General features: G+C 47.2%; 8 protein-coding genes across 8 annotated transcripts; 4 read left to right on the top strand and 4 right to left on the bottom strand.

Moving 5' to 3' along the window:
* Nucleotides 1-477: 477 nt before the first annotated feature.
* Nucleotides 478-1,291, bottom strand: M430DRAFT_274314 (hypothetical protein; the record flags this gene model as incomplete). The annotated part of the gene is made up of 4 exons (XM_024865609.1): nucleotides 478-674; nucleotides 728-952; nucleotides 1,026-1,201; nucleotides 1,258-1,291. 4 exons carry the CDS (start codon nucleotides 1,289-1,291, stop codon nucleotides 594-596), a joined length of 516 nt encoding a protein of 171 aa, XP_024722157.1. The 3' UTR covers nucleotides 478-593.
* An 880-nt stretch (nucleotides 1,292-2,171) lies between these two features.
* Nucleotides 2,172-3,271, top strand: M430DRAFT_49182 (hypothetical protein; the record flags this gene model as incomplete). The annotated part of the gene is made up of 3 exons (XM_024868052.1): nucleotides 2,172-2,283; nucleotides 2,338-3,089; nucleotides 3,143-3,271. The coding sequence occupies 3 exons, from the start codon at nucleotides 2,172-2,174 to the stop codon at nucleotides 3,269-3,271; spliced, it is 993 nt and encodes a 330-aa protein (XP_024722156.1).
* A 1,493-nt stretch (nucleotides 3,272-4,764) lies between these two features.
* On the bottom strand, nucleotides 4,765-7,855 carry M430DRAFT_118046 (glycoside hydrolase family 92 protein). Its single transcript, XM_024861688.1, has 7 exons — nucleotides 7,679-7,855; nucleotides 7,594-7,626; nucleotides 7,499-7,545; nucleotides 7,348-7,408; nucleotides 6,468-7,302; nucleotides 5,724-6,422; nucleotides 4,765-5,664 (listed from the first exon to the last, which is right to left on the bottom strand). The coding sequence occupies exons 1-7, from the start codon at nucleotides 7,809-7,811 to the stop codon at nucleotides 4,929-4,931; spliced, it is 2,544 nt and encodes an 847-aa protein (XP_024722155.1). The 5' UTR covers nucleotides 7,812-7,855; the 3' UTR covers nucleotides 4,765-4,928.
* Nucleotides 7,856-8,917: 1,062 nt separating this feature from the next.
* M430DRAFT_34031 (hypothetical protein) lies at nucleotides 8,918-9,331 on the bottom strand. The gene has a single exon (XM_024866473.1). It carries the CDS (start codon nucleotides 9,301-9,303, stop codon nucleotides 9,118-9,120), a length of 186 nt encoding a protein of 61 aa, XP_024722154.1. The 5' UTR covers nucleotides 9,304-9,331; the 3' UTR covers nucleotides 8,918-9,117.
* A 2,149-nt stretch (nucleotides 9,332-11,480) lies between these two features.
* On the top strand, nucleotides 11,481-13,277 carry M430DRAFT_99850 (hypothetical protein; the record flags this gene model as incomplete). Its single annotated transcript, XM_024870227.1, has 2 exons — nucleotides 11,481-12,911; nucleotides 12,963-13,277. 2 exons carry the CDS (start codon nucleotides 11,481-11,483, stop codon nucleotides 13,275-13,277), a joined length of 1,746 nt encoding a protein of 581 aa, XP_024722153.1.
* An 836-nt stretch (nucleotides 13,278-14,113) lies between these two features.
* Nucleotides 14,114-14,500, top strand: M430DRAFT_17561 (hypothetical protein; the record flags this gene model as incomplete). The annotated part of the gene is made up of 1 exon (XM_024863702.1): nucleotides 14,114-14,500. One exon carries the CDS (start codon nucleotides 14,114-14,116, stop codon nucleotides 14,498-14,500), a length of 387 nt encoding a protein of 128 aa, XP_024722152.1.
* A 1,303-nt stretch (nucleotides 14,501-15,803) lies between these two features.
* Nucleotides 15,804-16,645, top strand: M430DRAFT_65229 (hypothetical protein; the record flags this gene model as incomplete). The annotated part of the gene is made up of 3 exons (XM_024869157.1): nucleotides 15,804-15,875; nucleotides 16,044-16,351; nucleotides 16,405-16,645. 3 exons carry the CDS (start codon nucleotides 15,804-15,806, stop codon nucleotides 16,580-16,582), a joined length of 558 nt encoding a protein of 185 aa, XP_024722151.1. The 3' UTR covers nucleotides 16,583-16,645.
* Nucleotides 16,646-17,820: 1,175 nt separating this feature from the next.
* M430DRAFT_136779 (hypothetical protein) lies at nucleotides 17,821-20,060 on the bottom strand. The gene is made up of 4 exons (XM_024862479.1): nucleotides 19,581-20,060; nucleotides 19,427-19,474; nucleotides 19,066-19,359; nucleotides 17,821-18,999 (listed from the first exon to the last, which is right to left on the bottom strand). The coding sequence occupies exons 1-4, from the start codon at nucleotides 19,722-19,724 to the stop codon at nucleotides 18,238-18,240; spliced, it is 1,248 nt and encodes a 415-aa protein (XP_024722150.1). The 5' UTR covers nucleotides 19,725-20,060; the 3' UTR covers nucleotides 17,821-18,237.
* Nucleotides 20,061-20,308: the final 248 nt, after the last annotated feature.

Genomic DNA, 20,308 nt, shown 5'->3' with positions numbered 1-20,308 from the left:
GCCTTTCACGATGCTAAATTGAGTGTTAAAATTCAAAGGGCAGTTAGGTATTCCTTCGGCTTTCCTCTAAATCTAGCACAAGTCCCTTTCTGAAATAATGCTTCTCCCTCGATCTGTGAATGCCTTGATCTTGTTCCTTTAATTTTAGCTATCACAGATCACAATTTTTTTTTCCCACTCGCGAGCTGTCCAATAACTTCCGCCACAACAAAGTCTTCTTTTTGATTCCAGTCTCTAAAATTGAGAGCTCTCTGCCATACAGTCCCACGTGTTTGACGACCAAAATTTCACTCTAATCAACACGAGTTTGAGAGAGGAGCAAACAATATTTCGAATAGTCAAGGTTCCATAAGTCACACGTTATGGATCCATTGGTGTGGATGGTAGGTCAATCTGTAAAGTACTTGTACTTTTGCAGTCGTCATGTGCAGTAATTTGTACATGCCCTTTCAATAGGAATAAAACAAGTGTATTTGAAGAGCCTCTTTCTCCCTGTTTTGAATACTCAACTATCCTCATTTCTCATTTCTCATTTCACCTCATCTCTCCTCAAGCCAGCCCATAAAGACAAGTGGTATGAATTATCGGCCAAGTCACATGGTGTCCGAACACTGGATTTCCTTCAACAATTCCTCTAGTTCTGGATTCTTTGTCGGATCAAGGGAGTCTAGAAACTGGTAGCTAATTAGCATTCTATAATCATTTCCGTGGGTAGGTATCCCTTTACCCTTTGTTTCGAAACGTCAAACCACTGCCTGTAAAGTCCCAACCGCATTTCAGCACTACCTGCCACCACGCCCTCGTCATTATCTTCAGGCTGGATCTGCGAGGCAAGATGAATCCGGTGCTTCTCCTCTGTTATAGTATTGTCTGCATCGCTACACACTTTTATGTACTCCAGACTCTTTTCAAGGATCTTATTGATCTTCGTCCAGAACTGGTTCACTTCGTCCTACCCAAAATATTAGTAAATTGCCTAAATAATCTCATAAATTGTATGAGCAATACAAAGCAATACAACGTACGTAGGGTTTGGGATCCTCCACGCCCTCCTCCAATTTCTTGTCGGCAATATCGTGCTTCTCCTTCGCTGCTTTTTGAAAGATCCTGAGAACGTCGATTTCGTCGACTAGGTCTAACCGAATAGCGATGTGTCTTATTCTCCACATGTAGGCTTTTCCAACCTGGTGCGGTGCGGTGTCTGGTAGATGAGTTCAAAAGGATGCCAACGAGCTTGCTGGGAAGAGCTTCACTTACACGTGTTGTCTCCAGGATCAATGCCTGGGTCCATGATGTATGATGTAAGTAGACTGCGGGAAAAGGAATGCTTTCTTGATGAACTCGTGCTGAGACTGAAAGCAATTAAATGGAATTGGTTGGTGTTAAGTAGTTTCAGCATAGAGCTCGGAACAAGCTGGAAACTACTTGGTCATGTCTACAATGAGAGAGAAACTATGACCGGAGAGTTGCCTAACTTTAGAGATTTTGACTGTTCCAGCATACAAAGACAATTGTATGATCAAGGTACTTGCCTACCTAATGTCTCGGCTTCCATTCTGCTAGGGCAGGCCTGGCTATACAAGCAGCCCTTCACACTTCTGCCTCGCCTTCCTCTATTTGAAGCCAGTATCCTCTGGAACATCCAGAATGGCAAAACACTTCAATATTCTAGAAGAGTATTAGTTCATTACCATCAAACAACATGTTTTAAACTGTAGTACAGAATACTTGGATAAATGCTCTACCTTCGTTGATAGCTTCTTCACCCAAAGTTCCTCTACTAGACGGTGCTCTATCCGATCTCCGCCCTACGGTGTAGGCAAGGTACGGTGTAACTCGCCTCCTCTGTCTCCCACATTTAGTTTCTTGTCCTCACTGTAGTTAGGAGGATTTATTGGGCTCATCTCATGGATTATTTGTGGATTTGCGCCATTCAGCTCCGTTCTATTCGGTGCCTTTTAAATGAAACGGGCACTGTACTGTCAGCCTCGTCTGCGAGGCTGGCTAGTGACGCGGTACATGTTCCGCACATCCCGCATCCCGCCCCCGCTCTCCCTGTATTCATAAGCGTTCATAAGCACATCCCACTGACAAAATCGAGCTTCTCGACGAGGTTCACGACGAAATTAATGAATCAATTGCTACGAAGAGCATCGCAAATAAGGACGCACATGGCTTCTGCAGCACAAACAACTTCAACTTTCAAAGATGGCGCCTGGCACGGCGTCATCGAGCCTGAGGGGCAGTTTCCGCCAGAGAAAGGCAGATACCACATGTATATCGGTATACTTACACTTGTCCCCTCAGAATTGCTAATAATGCTGATCTACCCCATAGGTCTCTTCTGCCCCTTCGCACACCGCGTAAACCTAATCCGCCACCTGAAAGGCCTCACAGATATCATCGACATCTCCATCGTAAAACCGTATCCGAAGGGCGACTTGACTGGGAAGCCAGGATGGAAGTTCCCTACCGCGGACGACCCATACGAGGGCGCTACTGAAGACCATTTATTTGGCAGCAAGTACCTGAACGAGGTCTACTTTAGGGAAAAGAAAGATTATGAAGGGAGATATAGTGTTCCCGCCCTCTGGGACAAGAAGACGAACCAAATGGTCAACAACGAGAGCTTAGAGCTCCTGCGGAACTTCAATACTGGCTGGAATTCGATCTTACCAGACGAATACAAGAAAATAGATTTTTATCCAGAACACTTGAGGAAGGAGATTGACGAGATAGGGAAGTGGATGCAGGACGATATTAATACCGGGGTTTACAAGGCGGGTTTCGCTCCGGATCAGGCAACGTATGACAAGAATGTTGTGCCCGTATTCAAGGCTCTGAATCGGATGGAGGAGCTGCTCGCAAAGACTGGCGGGCCATATATCCTCGGTTCTGAGTTGACCGAGCTCGATTTACGTCTGTTTCCCACGCTGATCAGATTCGATCCGGTTTATGTGCAGCACTTCAAGTGCAACTTAGGAACTATTCGACACGACTACCCATTGCTGAATAACTGGATGAAGAACTTATATTGGAATGTACCAGCTTTCAAGGAGACGACGGATTTCAGGCATATTAAGGAAAATGTGGGTGGCCATTACATGTCTCTACAGAGTATGCTGCTAACGTTGATTATTAGTATACAAAGAGTCATTGGGACATCAATCCAAAGGCGATCACGCCCATGGGCCCAATTCCAGATATTGAAAGTGGAGTTGAAAAGGATTGGAGTAAAATAAAGGCGGGAGGTGTCCAACTGCCTGCTTAATATTCGCAATCAAATAATTCTACCAGTGTCTTCCCACGCCAATTCTGTTGACTTAGAATTACCTGGAGAAAAATAGTTTCCAGGCCGGACAGCATTAATTCAACCTCTTCGACTTGCTGTTCGGGAGCTTGAGGGACAATGGTAGGTAACATGCAAGTAGACTTTTGATGTTGCCTGAGACTGGACGCAAATATAAATTCTCCAACTGTTTCGAGTAGGTACCTTTGCCTGCTGCGCAATGATCAAAACAATTGGTGAAGATAAACTCAACAACCTAAAATCCATCGAAGGCAAATTTAGATCTATACAGATTGATCGCCAAGTACCAGCCAGATACCTCTCACCCACCAAGGATCTCCTAGGCTCTGTGGGGAACTCCATCACTTTCAAAGGGATTCTCCCCGACTAATTTTGCCAATCAAGATGATAGAAGGGGCTGAACTTGTAATGAAACACAGATGGAGGCAAACAAGTCGTGTCACGGTAGTCGAGGAGGGTTTACCGTTTAGGGGAGGGAGGATCCCGGTATTCATGGATCGGTATTTATATAGCAGGGTTCAGTTTGAGGAACAGCTTGCACTTTTGTGGAATACTATAGGGGATACCAGGAGAAATCTTGTTCCTCTCGACCTTTTGTGAGATTGTTTAAATCTTCTACTCTTTTGTTTTCTCCTATGGCTGTGAGAGAGATCTTTTTTTCGGGAAAAAAGGGGGGGGGGTTCGCTCTGATATGTAGCGAGAACTGTCAGACAGCGAGCGCAGAACATGAAAACGCTCAAATCACGATTAACCCCTTCGAAACAAATACCACGAAAATATTCCCTTGACATTTAAGTATAACATGAATATTCTGTGCTCCATACCTATTTCTTTCCCCTAAGAGACGTTGACAAATGTATTCCTGCTACTTGGATACCGGCTAAACGCTCGCGCATAAACCAATCCTATTGGCTTTTAAGAAACACAATAAGAAAAACCTTTGCCAAACATGGTCAAACATGAATAAGAAAGCATCTAAGCCCGGCTGGCACAATTGGTTAGCGCGTGGGCCTTTTAAGCCCAAGGTTGAGAGTTCGAGCCTCTCGTCGGGCGCCATTTGCTTTCATGCTTCCCCTTTTTGACAACTTTTTTTGTCTGTGCTTTTGAAAACACTTCATTGCATTTTTGGGATTCTGGTTTTTCTGAGAGATATTTTGGGATGGCTAGGAGCGAGGAAATAACAAACAAAGGAAAGCATTCAGCCCGGCTGGCACAATTGGTTAGCGCGTGGGCCTTTTAAGCCCAAGGTTGAGAGTTCGAGCCTCTCGTCGGGCGCATTGCTTTCTAGTGTTCGTTCCTTTTTTATTTTTTGATATCTTGAATTTTTCTTGTGGTTTTGTCTTGTCGAGATGATTTTTTGAGGTGAGGCAGCTGGTCCGGGCCAGCGAAAGCGTTCACGAGCACGTGATACCTAAACGCTCCGTCGGGAACAGCCTGGATCAGGAGTACCTCAAGAAGGCGGACTTTCTTTTGATGCTGGAGAATATTCTCCAGTCAATGGTCAATGAAGATAGCATGATTATTATCTGGTCTTAGCTCTACCTTCTTTCTAGCAATCAATGCTATGTGTTCAACAAGACATTACGATAATTACTTCCACGCCGAGTCGAGGCGTGAATCATCTCCCTTGAGCATGAGCCCAATAGTTGGCTCCCGTTTTCTCATCCGCCCCCAGGTGCGGGATAGCATTAGGGAAAATCGAATCATGGTGTTCTGTAAACCTCACAGCTCTCTTCCGATACGCACTCGTCGAATTCGTCGTTGAGTTTCCAAATCCCTCATACTTACCCAAGCTCGGCGGCAAGTCCGCAACCGCCGTGCCCCAGGTGCTTTCTGTGGACCCTAAAGTAAGAATGAGCTCTTTCCCCTCGGTGAAGAAGGAGTGGTCGATCCAATTTTTGGTGTAGGGCACGCCGTCTAGCGTCGCGGACTGGATGTAGATGTTCTTGTACGTGGGGTCGAAGTTCACATTTCGGACGGTTGCTGTCTTGTTTGTCAGAGGAGAGGTGATAGAGACGTTCTCGAAATATGGGGGCGTGATCAGGTAGACATTTTGGCCCGGGTTAGGGAACAGCCCCATCATTGCAAAGGCTAGGAATGAGCCCATGGCGCCGCTGTCGTCGTTCCCTGGGAGACCTGCATCGGTAGGAGCGAAATAGGCGGGGATGTAGTAGTGGGACCTTAGAGCTGAGAGAGCAGGTCTGCCGGCATAGTGATACTGGAAAACGGTAAGGAATGCTGGCTCGTTTCCAATGTAGGTAATCTGCTGGTCGTGAAGGAAGTTGAGACGTTCCACAAACGCTGCTGGCCCTCCAAAATACGTGATCAAAGACGCCTGGTCGTGAGGGACGAAGCTAAGACAGATATTAGTCAAAATTAACACATAGCATCCCTTCAACATATATGAACTTACAACGAGTATTCCCAAATCGAGCTCTCGAATGTTTCGGCTCCGCTGTTCTGCAACGAACACACACTATTTGGGTTTTCGTCCACATTGCTACATTTTAGAGGATCTTGAAAACCCCAAGTGCGATTCAAGTATTTGGGTTGGAAGAAACCTTCAAATCCCGTGTTGCTTCCGTTCGCGAAGTATGAGGTCTGGTCGGGATTGAAGAGATTTGCCCAGTTTCCACTGCGGGCTGTGTACTTCTCGACGTCGCCCTCAAGTCCACCAAGACCAGCTCCAATTTGGGCGATGACAAAGTCATTGTAGTTGTACTCGAGAGTCCGTGAAACGCTTCTCGTCATTGTACCAAAACCTTTATAGTCAAAGTCCTGGACTGGAATATATCCAAGAGCCTTCCATGAATCGAGACCGCCTCTTCCTTCGCTAGACCAGTCGTATGGTTCGTTTTCAGCATCGTTGACGACTGCCTCATATCCCAGCTTCCAATCAATACCGTCTGAGATGCCTTTGAGATAGGCGTCTGCGAGTATATTATCCGCATTTGAACCACCTTGCGTGTATCCCTTGCAGAGACTCATCCGGCAATCAGGCAGCCAACCTTCATGAGAATAAGTATCTATGAGGGAACGTACTACCCGCGCAACAGTGGCCGGATCCAAAATAGTCAGGAATGGCATTTGAGATCGGAAAAGGTCCCATATACTACTTGCATTAGTGCCTGCTTGGGATCCGGACAAATACACCTACCAGTAAAATGAGTCGAAGTATGGCTCGTCACTCTGCCAAAGTGGATTTTCTCCAGAGTAATCCTGCGGGTTTACCATGGTTCTATAAATCCCACTGTAGAAGTTCTTCAAGATCGACACGTCCACACCAGTTGTTTCCACAACGATGGGACTAATTTTATCTCTCCAAGCTGTCTCTGCGGCGGTATGCGTCGCATCGAAGTCAAATGAAGGGATCTCTGATTCGGCGTTTGAGCAGGCTTGATCACTGCTGATGAAACTCACGCCAACTCTTGCCAATATGCCATCCTCCCCGGGATTCTGAAATCGAACAAAGGCACCACCTGGAAGTGGGTAGCCATTGATAGAGCGGGAGATAGTCAAAGTTTTGATATCAGTGCTCGCGCGACTGTTGACAAAAATGCCGTTATCTCGAAGAGGAGCACCTGAAAAATCAGCACAGAAATATCCAACATATGTGCCACTGCCAAAACTGGGCAAGAATCGTGCATTTCCTGTGATTCTTCCCGTACCGGCGTCAACCGACACGGTCGCGTTGTCTTGACGTGAATCCGAAAGGTCAGTTAAGTCCATAAGAATCAACGGGCTGGAGGCATTGCCAGCGGCATCTGTGACCGAAAACTTGAACCGGAACAACGATGTGTGTTGGGCAACTGTCATATCTGCTTCGATTCCACTGGCTAGAGTGACTGCAAAGTAACCTGGGGTTGCTACCACAGAGCTATTGTCATATGATGTAGCCCGAGTTTTTTTTGGGTAATCACATCCATCGACATCATCCCCTGCGCATCCAGCATATGGGAAGAGAGCGAATAACCCAAGGGATGGCGATCCACCTAGTCAAAATAAGCTTAAGTCCAGATCCAGATAAAATATTGTACCTGTTCCACTGTCATGCATATTTGAGAAGCCAGTGATGCTAGAGCCGTCCGTGGTGAAGCCCTATTGAATTCATTTTCAAAAAGTGTTCTTGAAACATGGATATCTTCCTGATATTTATTTGCACCAAACCATGAAGAAGAGCAAACTTACCCCTTGATTGGAGCCGGAATTCGTGTCTGCGACGGCCTTGGCCATCCCTATCACTGGTGAGCTTTTGTGCTGACAATCCTCCGTAAATAACTTACCATAAGGGAGGGTGGCACCGGGAAAGACATTTCCTAGAGATTCCTCAGCTGACTGGACATATCGTGGTAGTTTTCAGCTGCGCACCTCCATTGCTGCTACCAATCAACTGGTCGACATATTGGAGCACATCGTATGTTGAATCAGTCTTTCCATTTTGAGCTGCAGCAATACCGAACAATGCAGGGAGCAAGACAGTCGAGAGAGGGTCAAGCAACATCGTTGCTACAAAGTATATTCCTGTGGGGCCGCTGATAGAGGACGCCACAGGGCGTTCATGGCGTTCGCGGGGGAGGGGCAGGAGACTTATACCCCGTACCTAGAAGTACCAGGTAGTCCATCGTACGAAGTAGGAATGGCAAGCGCCAACCAGGCTTGCTCTATTGTGATCGGCCGTACTACTCCATGTAGTTGGTTACTGTATGTACCGTCCTCGTAACTTCACAAGTACTGTACAAGAGCCCTGGGCATAAGTTAGTAGTGTCTATCTTGATAGCAGGGGATACGTTACATACAATACGGAGTACATGACCTCGTTCGGGCAGGAGGGAACAGAAATGCACAGCATACCGCAATGATAGAACGTAGCTCAGATGATCTCGCCGTCGATGTACCTGCACCACGACGACCGGGGAGAGTAACCAAGGGCCAATCCAATGCCGGTCGATATTCAGTTACCGGGTGAACCGGTCTAAGCCAGGGGCTACTGTAGCATCCAGCCAAGCGACCGTCCGGCAGATAACGAATGCCCCGTATTTATTACCCCGCCGTTCTGCCGCGATAACGTCCTCCTACTGTGCAGTACAACTTGGCTCTCTCTCCAAACTGAGACCATCAGGTTCGAAAATATAAAATTCTCTCCAAGCGGTTGGGATTTGTTGACTAAACACTGTCTTGTAACTGTCATTGGACAAAGCTGACTCGCAATTTGTGACCCGCCAATGGATAAGTGCCATGGGTATACGGCAAGGTCAACTGACTCGATGGGAAGCAAGACATCCCATTCAGGGCCGTTTGTCCCTTGTTTACAGAGTACACCCACCTCTAAGTAAGTAGGTACTGGGTATTGCGTTGAATAGATGCTCCTATGAAGCTCCGTCTGCTTCCCTTCACATCATTGTACTTTTGGCTTCTTCTTTGCTGGGATCGAGCTCCCCTTGATCGTTGATCGTATGCAAAAGTTTTGATGGAATAAAATATTCCTATCGCGACTGGTGGCTGGTTTTGAGATTTTATTTTACAGGGCAATAGACTTATTGCAGAAAGGGGATTGGTAATGTGGATGTGTTAGGTCATTTGCTTTCAGTGCTTTGACTAGCTTCCAATTGCTTGGTCTCTATGAAGTCAGATCCAGTTCTAATCCAGCAATCCAACTCCCCACCCGTAACGCCTCATCATATGATTATTCCCAATCTCCAATCTCCAATCTCCCAAAACTGTAGCGCCACGAACCCCATAATTCAGAAGACAGTCAAGCCTCTCTTTTGAATTGCCATGCGCGGTTCTAAATCCCTCCCGGGCATCCCCTATTTGCCTTTCTTGCTATCCTTGCCGTTCTGCTTCTTAACCACGACTTTCTTCACCGGAGTGAAGCTGCAGTCATTGCATTCCCAGTGCCCGCAAGTGCTGCACATACACGTGCCTGGAGGCCCATTATCCTTGGTAGTCTTGCAGCATTTGCAACATTTCATTTGCAGGTTGGCCTCAGTCATGGTTGATTGCTCGAGACTCGGTCCTGAATTTGGCTGTTTGAGAAAAGGGGGACGTGATTGTGACTGCTCTGAATGATGCTGTGAATCAATTGATCTGTTTTGAGGAGCTGTTTCTTCTGAGTGTAAAATGCAGGAGTTGTGTTGGTTTGAGATGGGAATCGAAATCGAAAAAGGCATTTGTAGCAATTGAAAAAGCCATTTTGTTCTAAGCAGAGAAACTGCAACATTTCTTAAGTGAATCGGTCATATCAATTCGTTTATATCAAGTGAAGCTTGTAGGTGGGAAGCTGTTTTGAAGCAAGGACTCGCTCGTTTCCGTATTGTTCGGAAGAGCGGCTACACAGATGAAAACGTTCCTTGCCTCGAAGGACTTAAAGACGTTATTAGAAGTGCTGCAGCTGTAATACAAAAAGACGAGGCGCTCTCAATTTGATTATCCTTTCTCGGAATCATGGCTAGTACGTTGCATTTTGCTGATGCACTGGGGCGTTTTGGGGACGTGCAGGCTGGTTGTGGGAGCATGCTGGGTTTGGATGGTCGAAATTGTGGGCAGATATCTATGCAAATCAAAGAGAATCACTTGATTTCCCAGTATATCGATAGTAAATCAGATTGGGTTCTTGTATTTCTGATGTATTTCCACGTCCTCGAACATGGAGCTGAACCACGTGATATATCTGGCCTCAAAACGATGCATCTTTTCTTCTCCACTCCAGATCGCTGGCTAAAACTTAACCAAGAACTCTCATATCGCAGTAGAATTGTGGTGCCCTGATCCATGTCGTTGATGACAGGCCCTTCTCACCCCAAGATCTCATCAGACCCATCCGACATGCAGATGGCATATCGGTCAAATTTGAATTCTCACAATCTGACAGTGCTCTGGGGGTCCTTGGCTCATCAAGACCTGGTGTACCAAATTTGGAACCAGAAACACTCCCGGCTACGGATTTTCCAAACATATATTCCAAAATTCATGGTTCTTATTCTTCGGATAGAGATGTAGAAGACTAAATCTGACGGAAAGAGGGACTGTAGGTACTTAACACAGGCAACTCTTCTTGAGATTTCTCGATGCATACAGAGGAATATCACAAGACAACCCAGAAACTGAGCACGATAATAAGGCAATCAGAATAGTGGCATACCTGATATTTCTACCAAGGCTTGTTGACACTGTCGGAGCTACTCAGCCCAGAGAACAGTGGCGAGATTTCCCATACTTTTATGATACTCGTTGGGGGCAACTTGGGCGCGCAATGCACTCGGCTGTCTCTCGGATTTAGGAGGTTGGGAGGCAGAGAAGTAAGTACTCGGCTTGATACTTCATGCTGGCTGAATACAGACATTGACTTCGAGGGTCGGGCGGCAAATTGTCTTCTCCACGGTATTCGCACCAGTCCTTCACTTCCAATCACTCGTGACGGGACATTCAACTTTCTACCATCGAGACTACCAGGGCAAAGGGGTCCAGAACAAACAGTTCATACCGATGTATTCCTCGAGGATGAAGCTGAAGCGGGAACTGGCGGAGCGAAGCAGAAACTGAGTGAGTGGCAAGTGGCGAATGGTTGCGATTGGAATTCGGATTAGCGATGATCTACTAGGGTGCCTGGTTTGATGCGAATGCCAATGTTGCTGAAAGGCATGATGATATTAGAGGAAGGACGCAGATAAGCAGATGAACCACTCTTTGAGAATGTTAACAGTATATTCTATCTATTCTCTACATGTGTTCTCTTCCCCCAGCCTTCCTTATCTTATCTGACTGAAGCGAGAATGGGCCGGAAGACTTACCTTAGGGAGGATACCTAGTAGGTACCTAACTATGTCATCGCCCTGACGGGTCTGGCTTTTCGCAGCCATCTTCCTCTGCCAACCTTCTTCACTCTCTTTTGCAAGGCCGAGCACACGAGTGCGACGGCAATGGACTGAGTGTCAACCAAGGGAAGACCTCGAGATTCTTCTCTTCCAATCAATCGTTTTGGCATTCTGATCCCCTTCGCGCGCTGTCTTCACGCCTTGTCTGTGGCTCACGCCCGATTCGACGCGGCACACGACCTATCACGAAACCCGACCAGCTCCAAGCAACGCAGTATTGTGCATATTAGCCGTGTTTTCGAAGACAGTATAGTTGTCTACACCGAGGCATCAGTGGTGCAAAGATCTCCGAAGCAATGGAGCGTCGGAAGTCATCCACACCCCACTACCAAACCTTCCCAACTCCACCCCCAAAGACGCGCGGCCGACCGCCTACCTCTCCGACGAGCTCAATCACCGGGCGAGATGGCTTGACAGATTCCCATCAACCTGGTGGCTCACCAGACGCAGATAATGAGCAGCAAAAACTACCAACGAAACAACTTGCGATGCTGGCGGTCATTGCTCTCTGTGAACAAACTGCCCTCAATTCGATAGGCCCCTACCTCCCAGAGATGACCTCGACCTTCCCAGAAGTCGATGCTTCACAGATAGGGCTATATGTTGGGACAATAGCATCGTCATTTGCGCTTGCGCAGTTTACTACGAACTTTTTCTGGGGATGGCTGTCTGACAGGGTTGGCCGGAAACCAGTAGTTATGCTTGGGACATTGCTGACTGCTGGATGTTTTCTTGCTTTTGGGTTTTGCCGGACGCTCACCCAAGCTATAGTTGTACAAGCGCTGATGGGATTGGTCAATGGCAACCAAGGCGTGATCAGTACGTGTTTAGGAGAGATCACGGACAGGAGTAACCAGAGCAAAGTTTTCGTATATCTTCCAGTTATATACGGCATTGGCGGGATTACAGGTCCAGCATTGGGAGGGCTCTTGGTGTTCCAGGATCTTCCGTTCAGGAAAGGGCAGAAGAACCCTTATCCATACTTGCTGCCGAATCTCTTCTCAGCAACGATCTTGATAACGGACCTCGTTCTCACGGCGTTCTTTCTCGAGGAGAGTCTAGAGGAGGCAAAAGAGCTTCCGCCCCTGAGAGAGAGAGTAGATAATCTCTTTGTCTGGCTCTGGCAGTTTATAGGTGGAGCTCATCACCCCACATATCTCCGTCACTTCACCCATCGCAACTCTCGGTATCGAGTCGATGGAGCCCTGGATGAGGATAGCATCAGCTCAACGACAGACAACGAAAGCGAGTCTCAATCTCTACTCTCGATACCCGAGTTCTTCTCCAGCAATGGTCAACATCTGACCCGCAAAGAAATATTCAATCGGAACACTATCCTCTTGTTAGGCACTTATCTTGTGTTCCAACTTTCTAATATATCGTTCAACACTCTTTATCCCGTCTTTGCTTTCGCTCCCGAGCCAGCAGGACGTGAACTCTCTAATGGGGCAATTGGCCTCTCGTTGTCTTTCGCGGGAATGGTAGCGATAGTCTTTCAGGTCGGCATATTCGGTAAAATGAAGGAGAAAATGGGAAACAAGAAGTCATATCGTGCTGGCCTATTCCTGTTTTTCATCGCAATGATGATGATGCCATGGGTTGGTTACAAAGAGAAGCCTCCATTTGGATTTGGTAATGGAATGGTGTGGCTATGGATCGAGCTAGGGTTTGTGTTGCTTGTCAAAACCGTTGCAGCTGTGGGAGGATTGACAAGTGTCCTTTTACTTGTGTGTTCCCCTCTTCCTGTCCATCATTCAGACGAATGCTAACCAATGTAGATCACGAACTCAGCACCCAACCATTCTGTCCTCGGGACACTCAACGGCCTAGCCCAAACTCTCTCAGCTGCAGGCAGAGCAGCCGGCCCCTTTCTCTCAGGCGGCCTTTTCAGCATTGCAACGCGTGTACATCCGAAAGGGGAAGCATTAGCATGGGGCGTATTTGGAGGAGTTGCATTTTTGGGATGGATAGTGAGTTTTGGCATTCGGGGAGAAGAACTCGAGAGTGCCGGCTGGGACGAGGAGAATGGAAGTTACGATGATGAAGATGAAGATGAAGAGAACAGTGACAATGATGATAGTGCGGAGCGGTGATAGGCAACGGTATATACATATGACTGGGATGGCGTGTGGAGTTCAAAATTCCCATATGGCATAGAGATATAGCTTGCTGTTATCAAGCTGGGAGGTGCATGCCCCAATATAGGATTATTAGAGACAATGGAGTTATTTATCAAGTCGCAGGAGTAGGTCATGCGAAATTCAGTGATGGGAGAGTAAATGGATACAGCTCGTAAGTCACACTTCCCAGGAACGAATGATACAAACCAGTTAGCTGATGCCATCATGTATCGGAAGCATAACTGACAATTATTGTACAGTGACCACCCTGCCATATATCAACAGCATTTATTACAGCAGCACCATTTTCCCCTTTCGCTTCCTAAGTAGTGTATGTTTACAGCGAAAATTCTACTCAGACAAACCGCTTTCATAAGCACCACCGAAATGCGAGAGAAAAACCCTGAGCTAGGACATCACGAGGACTCTCTACGATCCTCTCCTTTCGTTATTTTCCAGTTACTCCCAACGCATGTTTCGTTTCGCTCTGGAATATAGGGTCAGTATCTTTGAAGTTGACTTTCTCCCCAAACGCCTCCGCTGTCAAGTCTTCAATAGAGGGAGAGGCGTGCTCTCCTCATATCGTTGGTGCACTTACAAGGTACGGCCCGAGCCCTGAAGAGATCGAGGAGCCATGCGTTTTCTCCACAATAAATGGTGCTAGAAATGCTCATTGGTGTACAAATAGTATGGACATTTGAAGAGGGGGTAAATGAGGCACGACTTAAGCGAGGATCGGAAGAATCCAGGAACGCTGCAAATTCGAGGCCCATCTCTCTTCAACGCTTTCAAGTCTGCAATTCCGAGCTATGGCTATACCAACCAGTCTTTCAAAAATAACAGATCAGAAGCCAATTTGGATCCGAGGCAATACTAGGGAAAGGTTACGACAACTGGGCCCCAATTCTCTTCGGTCGGTCGGCGTGTCCGGATACGTCTCACCTCAGAATCTGGAGCCTGCAGCTGAGATCATCATGAGAATCATCGTACTTGCTTACGAGAAAGCCCGCCTCATACGCGCGTACGTTTGGAATAACCATCTCTTTGTGATGGGTTTCTTATCCTATCTGGCCTTCAGTGTGTGGACAAGTGTCACATTCGGCGATTTGTTTCCCATGTCAGAGAACCGACTCCACTCATGGAAGCATGAGATAGAAGCTAAAGGAGGTTCGGAGATCAAGAGTCATATGATATAGCTCGCATCAGGTAGTGTCACTCGATGACGCTGCTTCAATTGACCAAGATACCGAACCTCGATGTTGACAGCGGCATCCTCAAGAGCTTCGTTCCTCCGTCCCAACTCATGGGATGTGATCATGTGGGTTCCTTAATAAGGCAGAAAGATCAGAGAGGTGGCTCGGTGCGATCAGCACTTGAGTACTTTGCCACATGAGATATCGTCACCCCCAATCAAATCCTCCCTAGCAGGTAGAGAACTCTACAAGTTGTGAGATTGTGGGAGTTTCTGAAAATCCTATTCGCTGCAAAGCTGTTGAATAACTTGCACGAGGTGATCTAGGAGTTTTCCTTCCAGAGCCTCGTTCGCGACCTTATCTTCTTTTTGGACTGCAAAATATCAATTTAGATTGCAATTCTTTGTGGACAGATTGTAATCTCTAAATTCTCTCTTTTCTTTTTTCGTTATATCGGCCATGATGAAGTAATTCTGACTGCTAGAAATGCTATCAGCATCAATGTTGATTTGCTATAGTCATCGTCACCACTCAGAAAACAGAAGTCCTACTTTCCTAGCATAAGATGTATATGACGGCCGTGGGGTTTCAAAGTTAAACACCGAAGTCCCAAAATGTCCTGCAGATAGTTAGTGGCTTACCAAGGGTGTGATGTTATAGCGCCAGTTGCTACTCTGACCATTGGAAACAAGATCCGAGGGCTTAACATCTCCGTGAGCTACTAGCACGGGTCTCTAAATAACCTAATGCCTTAGAGTCTGACCAGGCACGTAGGGCTGATAATAACTTTTGCCTTATTAAGACCTCGTTCCTGAGGCCCAGTAACCCTTGCAATTCAGGTCCTTTGCATGTTTCCTGACTGCATTGTTTCTCGTCCACGAGCACAGCTCTGAGTCTTATTACTGCTATAGCGTATTCATCCTTGACAATGCCGAAGTTACGAGCTACTTTACGATGGTTATTGGCTCTTGTCTGCTTTCCACTATTCTCGTCTTTCAGACCATCTCATGCTCTTGATAAGCCTTTATTTGTGAAGGATACGAGATTCCCTTTTCTATATATCTGGGTTATCCCCTATGTTAGAATGCTTCATCAGAACTGTACTGAAGGTTATTCCCGTGCTCAACTTACTTCCTAAACACTATCAGACAATATCTTGTCACCTATTAAGGCAATATCTTTGTGTTAAATTTGCATCGCCTCTGGACACACGGTTTTCTCAATATTAGCTGTGAGGAGATTTGATTCGATCTCCCGATTCAGAGAGTCAGGAACTAAGCCAAGTAGCTTTGCCGATTCACCTAACATGTCCTCACGACACTCCCGACGCTCACATGGTGGGCAAAGTTCTAGTTCAAGTGGTTCTCGTCGAATACAAGTGAGTCGGGGCTTCATATTTGTAGCCCTTCCTTCTTTCCTCGCACTAATTTTGCGATTCCCCTACATATATAATTCATCAGGAGAAATCCATCCAGTTCCATACATTTCGTGTCTATCTCCTCGCAGTATGACATTTTAATCCACTCCTTTACTGACATCCATACAGAGCACGGCCCAGCTGATTGAAACCCTCAACACCCATCGAGTCAACACACTTACAGAGCTCTGCCGCATCGAGAGCGCAGCCGCCACCGCATCCGCCGAGGACCAACTCGCCTTCCAAGTGCCCATGACCCAAGCCTGGACATACTATGTCAACTCCCACAACCTTCTTAACGAGCTGCGAGGTCTCACCCGAAACTACCCCTTCAGCAACGCTCTCCTAGACGACGCAAAGTGGCGAGTCAGCAACGACCCGGCGAGCAACCGCAGCTGGAACTATGCTTGGCTAGTCCTGGTCAAGATCCGTGACGAGTGAGTCCTCCCGTCAATTCCGTACCGGCACACCTACTTATACCCAGTCATAGTCAGATGATCGAATCTTACGCGGTGAGCGAAGCTGCGAAACCTGAGATGTGGGGAGGAAGGGACCCGGAAGAAGATGAGGCCGAGCAACTTACAGCCTGCTTCGTGAGTGAGTGGAACGCAGCCTTGGAGCGGATGCTGAGACACTGGGAGACACCCCCCACCACCACAGGCTATTGAAGTTCTCAATCAAGCCTCGATATCCACTCTGGTGATACCTTTTCATTCTGTTTTATTGCCGCGATGCTCTTCTTATTAGTGTTTGAATGCTTTCTATTCAGGATGCATAGCGAGTGTGGGATTGCATAGTGTTAGATGGGCATGATGTCCGAGTAGTCATAACAAGATTCCTCTCAATACCTCTTTCTTATTGAATGAATTCCTAGGTCTCCATCTCCCTCCCCGATCTCTCTCGCCAAAGACACCGCCTAAAGAATCCCCAACCCTACAATCTTTACGTCCTGGCACTATAAAAGGGAACCCTCTCCAATCCACGATATTCCCAGAGGCTATGTTAGGGCCCTAGCATGTAATTTCGCTTCATGTATACATATAGTTTATAGTGACAGAACTCTGAATTCTACTGTACAGACTTTCATGCACATAAAACGCCCTAATCGTCCCATCATCATCATCCTTCCATCATCATCCTTTCATCATCATCCTTCCATCGTCGAAATCAACATTCACAACAACAAACAAACCCCATTCAATACTCAACATCTTTCACAACGCTCACTCACTCACTCATAAAATCCACAACGACAAATCCCTCTCTCCTCTCATCTTATCATCAAATAATCCCCCATCCCAAGAAATATCTATCTATCTACTTTCCGTAGTGCTCGCAGTCAACTGCTCGTGCCCACGGTGCGGGCTTACAAACGCGGTCTTCCATTTGTCTTCTGGTCGGAGTTTCTGCTGAAAGAATCCCTTGGTCAAATCCAGCACCGAGAAGACGGTACAGCCGCCCATAGCTGTCAGAATGTCATCCTGTTTCGGTAGCGGGTACGCGTCAACATACAAACGGTCGTACACCCCAAAGTTCAACTTGGACAGGCGGAGACCAGTCCAGGCTAAAAAAAAAGCTTTCCTATTTTTGCTGGCTGGCTAGTTGTCTCTGCTTGAAAGTAGCAGAATGCTGATTCTCTGCTTGGCTTGCGTGAATGGAGGGCTTTTTATAGAAATCTTGGTGTTGTGATGGATTGTTTTTAGTGAGGTTTTGAAGGATAAAGAGAGGGGGGGGGGGGGGAGGGGAAGATGTAAGATGACTATTACTCGCTATTTTGCTTCTCAGAGATAGGTAGGTAGTTAATTATCATCACTCTATCTAAGATAGCCCAGCTATGAGAGCCAGAAATTGTAGATCTCGCTGTACGCATGTCTCATCACGATTCAATTCAAGATACCTATCCATCCGTTTCCTCTGTCTACAGATCTTGGGACTTAAGCTTGCTCTAATCTCCCATTACGCCTAGGACGAGTAAGAAACATAAAAGCGCATGAAGGAATAGAACGATTCAAGAATAAGGATTCATTTCATTAACTTTCATTCATTACTTATTGCACCCACGAACCTGCTCTATCTTGAACCCGTCACAAAACATCTATCCGAATATCCGCAACTCCAGCTTAGGACATGTTGAAGAACAAAGACGAGCGTATACTATACTCCATGTCCAACCGAAGGGAATATATAAATCAGATGCAACCGATATTAGTTTTCGAGCATGCATTCATCTAACCCAAAGGTATGTTTTCATCCGAACATCATTCTGTTCTTCTTTTCTTTCTAGCTCCAAGTCCAGCTTCCAATTATGAGACTAAGACCGAGCTTAAATCATCAATACCGCCCCGCCAAGCGCAACCATCAGGCCCGCAGCGCCGAATCCCGTCTCCTTCGCCAGGGCCGCCGCCTGTCCTTTACTCGAGCTGGTGGAGACACGCGTGGAGGATGAGGTTGCGGCGGCCACAAGGCTGGTGGGCGTGACTACGGAACTAGTCGTGGATGGCGTCGGGGTAGAGGTCGTGCTTACGGGGCAGGAGACGGTACAGGGGATAGACGCGGTGAAAGGGAGCTCATCGACGTTGCTCGCGGAGGCGAAAACTGGCGCTTGGGAGCCGATTTGAGGGTTGGGCTGTGCATACGGTCCTTGGGGGTTGAGCACGTTGTCGATCACGTGGAGTACGCCGTTGGCAATTAGGATGTCGGAGGTGAGCAGCTGGGCGGAGTTGATGTAGACGTTATTTCCGGAGTGGAGGACGGACACATTCTCACCGTTGCGGGCGACGAATTTGGTGCCGTTGGTCAGGCCGGGGGAGTAGACGACTTGGGGGAGGATTGTGTAGTTCATGACTTGTGCGAGTTCTTCCGATGTCATGGAAGTAATGGCGGGGCCGAGGGCTTCAAAGCCCGAGTCTGCAGATGCAAAGATTGTTACATTGGGGGTGTTGCTGAAAGAATAGACGTCGTCTGTTGCATATAGAGCACCTTCGAAGGAGGTGATGTTAAAGGCGTTGAGCGTGTCAGTAAGGTTGGAGGGTGGGATCAAGAGGGAGTCGATGATTTGAACCACGCCGCCGGTGAAGCTCAGGTCCTATTGGGAGAAGGTTAGCTCTCAATTCTGATGCGGCTGTGAAATCTAAGAGAAGTAATCAAGTACCGATTTCACCAAGGTGCTTCTGCTACCTTGCCCACTGACAAAGACCACCACATTCCCGGCTTGTTTTACGTTCTCTACCACTTGACCTCCCGTCACATTTGTGTACTCTGTGCTCGTCAAGAGTGTAGGTATGAAAACTGGCGATCCTGGAACCAATTGGGCAGCAATACGAGTGCCCTGTAGAATGTGGTACTGGAGGACGTTGGTGATGACATCCTCATTGTTGTTCTTGAATGCGTCGCTGAGTGATGAGTATGGGATCTTGTCGAAGGCATTGTTGTTGGGTGCGAGAATCTGGACATCATGTCAGTCCACGTCCATGCAATTGAAAACTTGAACTAAAGAGTGGAGGATAGCGCACTGTGACTCCTTGATAGGAAGGTAGTTGCAACAATATTTGAGGGTATTTCTATTTCATCACACGTTAGTCAATAGCAGCACTTCCACAACTCTGAACATTCCATGGCCTTGGGTGAGGGCAGCCAAAAAATGCAGCACACAACGCCGCAACATACCTGGATCAATCCATAAAAGGTTGATAAAGACGACTGGTTCGCCAGCAAACTTCCCAAATCTTGCACAGGCTCAGTCTGAGCTCTCGTGCCAGCTAAGAATAGACCAACTGTCGCCGCGACGAGACTCCTCCAATTCTGGCGCATGATAACGGTGGATAAACAATCCTCTCTTATGGCAAGCAACGAGCAAATGGACGATTGGAAGTTCAACCTGGGTTGATTAACGAGAGATTATAAGCAGCAGAAAGAGAAGGATCCAGCGACAGTGACTCGCAGAAGAGAAATTCGAAAACGATGAGAAAGATGGGCAAGCAAGCAAGTATCAAAAGCTTCAAAAGTCCCCAACTCCTCCTCTGACCAGCGCAGATTCAAGAAAGGCACATGCATGGACCCTGGATAGGTAGCTGGGCTCAACACGCATGGCTACCTTGTATTCCGGCGCGCTGTACTGACGATCATGGGCGCATAACATGATTACCGTAATACAGAGCTCATATAAATGATTATTATAATACTTATTACAATAATTAGCCAGCTGGGACTTGCTCCTTGGTGTGCGGGAGGGGTATGTGAAAGATGTGAAAGAGGCGCGAGAGTCGTCCAGGTTCACGCAGCCGCAGGGACGCAAACGAGGGCAGACAGAAGAGGCTAGCGCAGCCGGAGAATACGAAGGAGGCTAGAAGCGGCCCTGACTTAGCCTCTTTGGGCGCGCGGGTACGGGGGGAAGC

The sequence above is a fragment of the Amorphotheca resinae genome (assembly GCF_003019875.1).
Source record: "Amorphotheca resinae ATCC 22711 unplaced genomic scaffold M430scaffold_4, whole genome shotgun sequence".
NCBI lineage: Eukaryota > Fungi > Ascomycota > Leotiomycetes > Helotiales > Amorphothecaceae > Amorphotheca > Amorphotheca resinae.
This window is presented reverse-complemented; position numbering and strand designations above follow the sequence as displayed.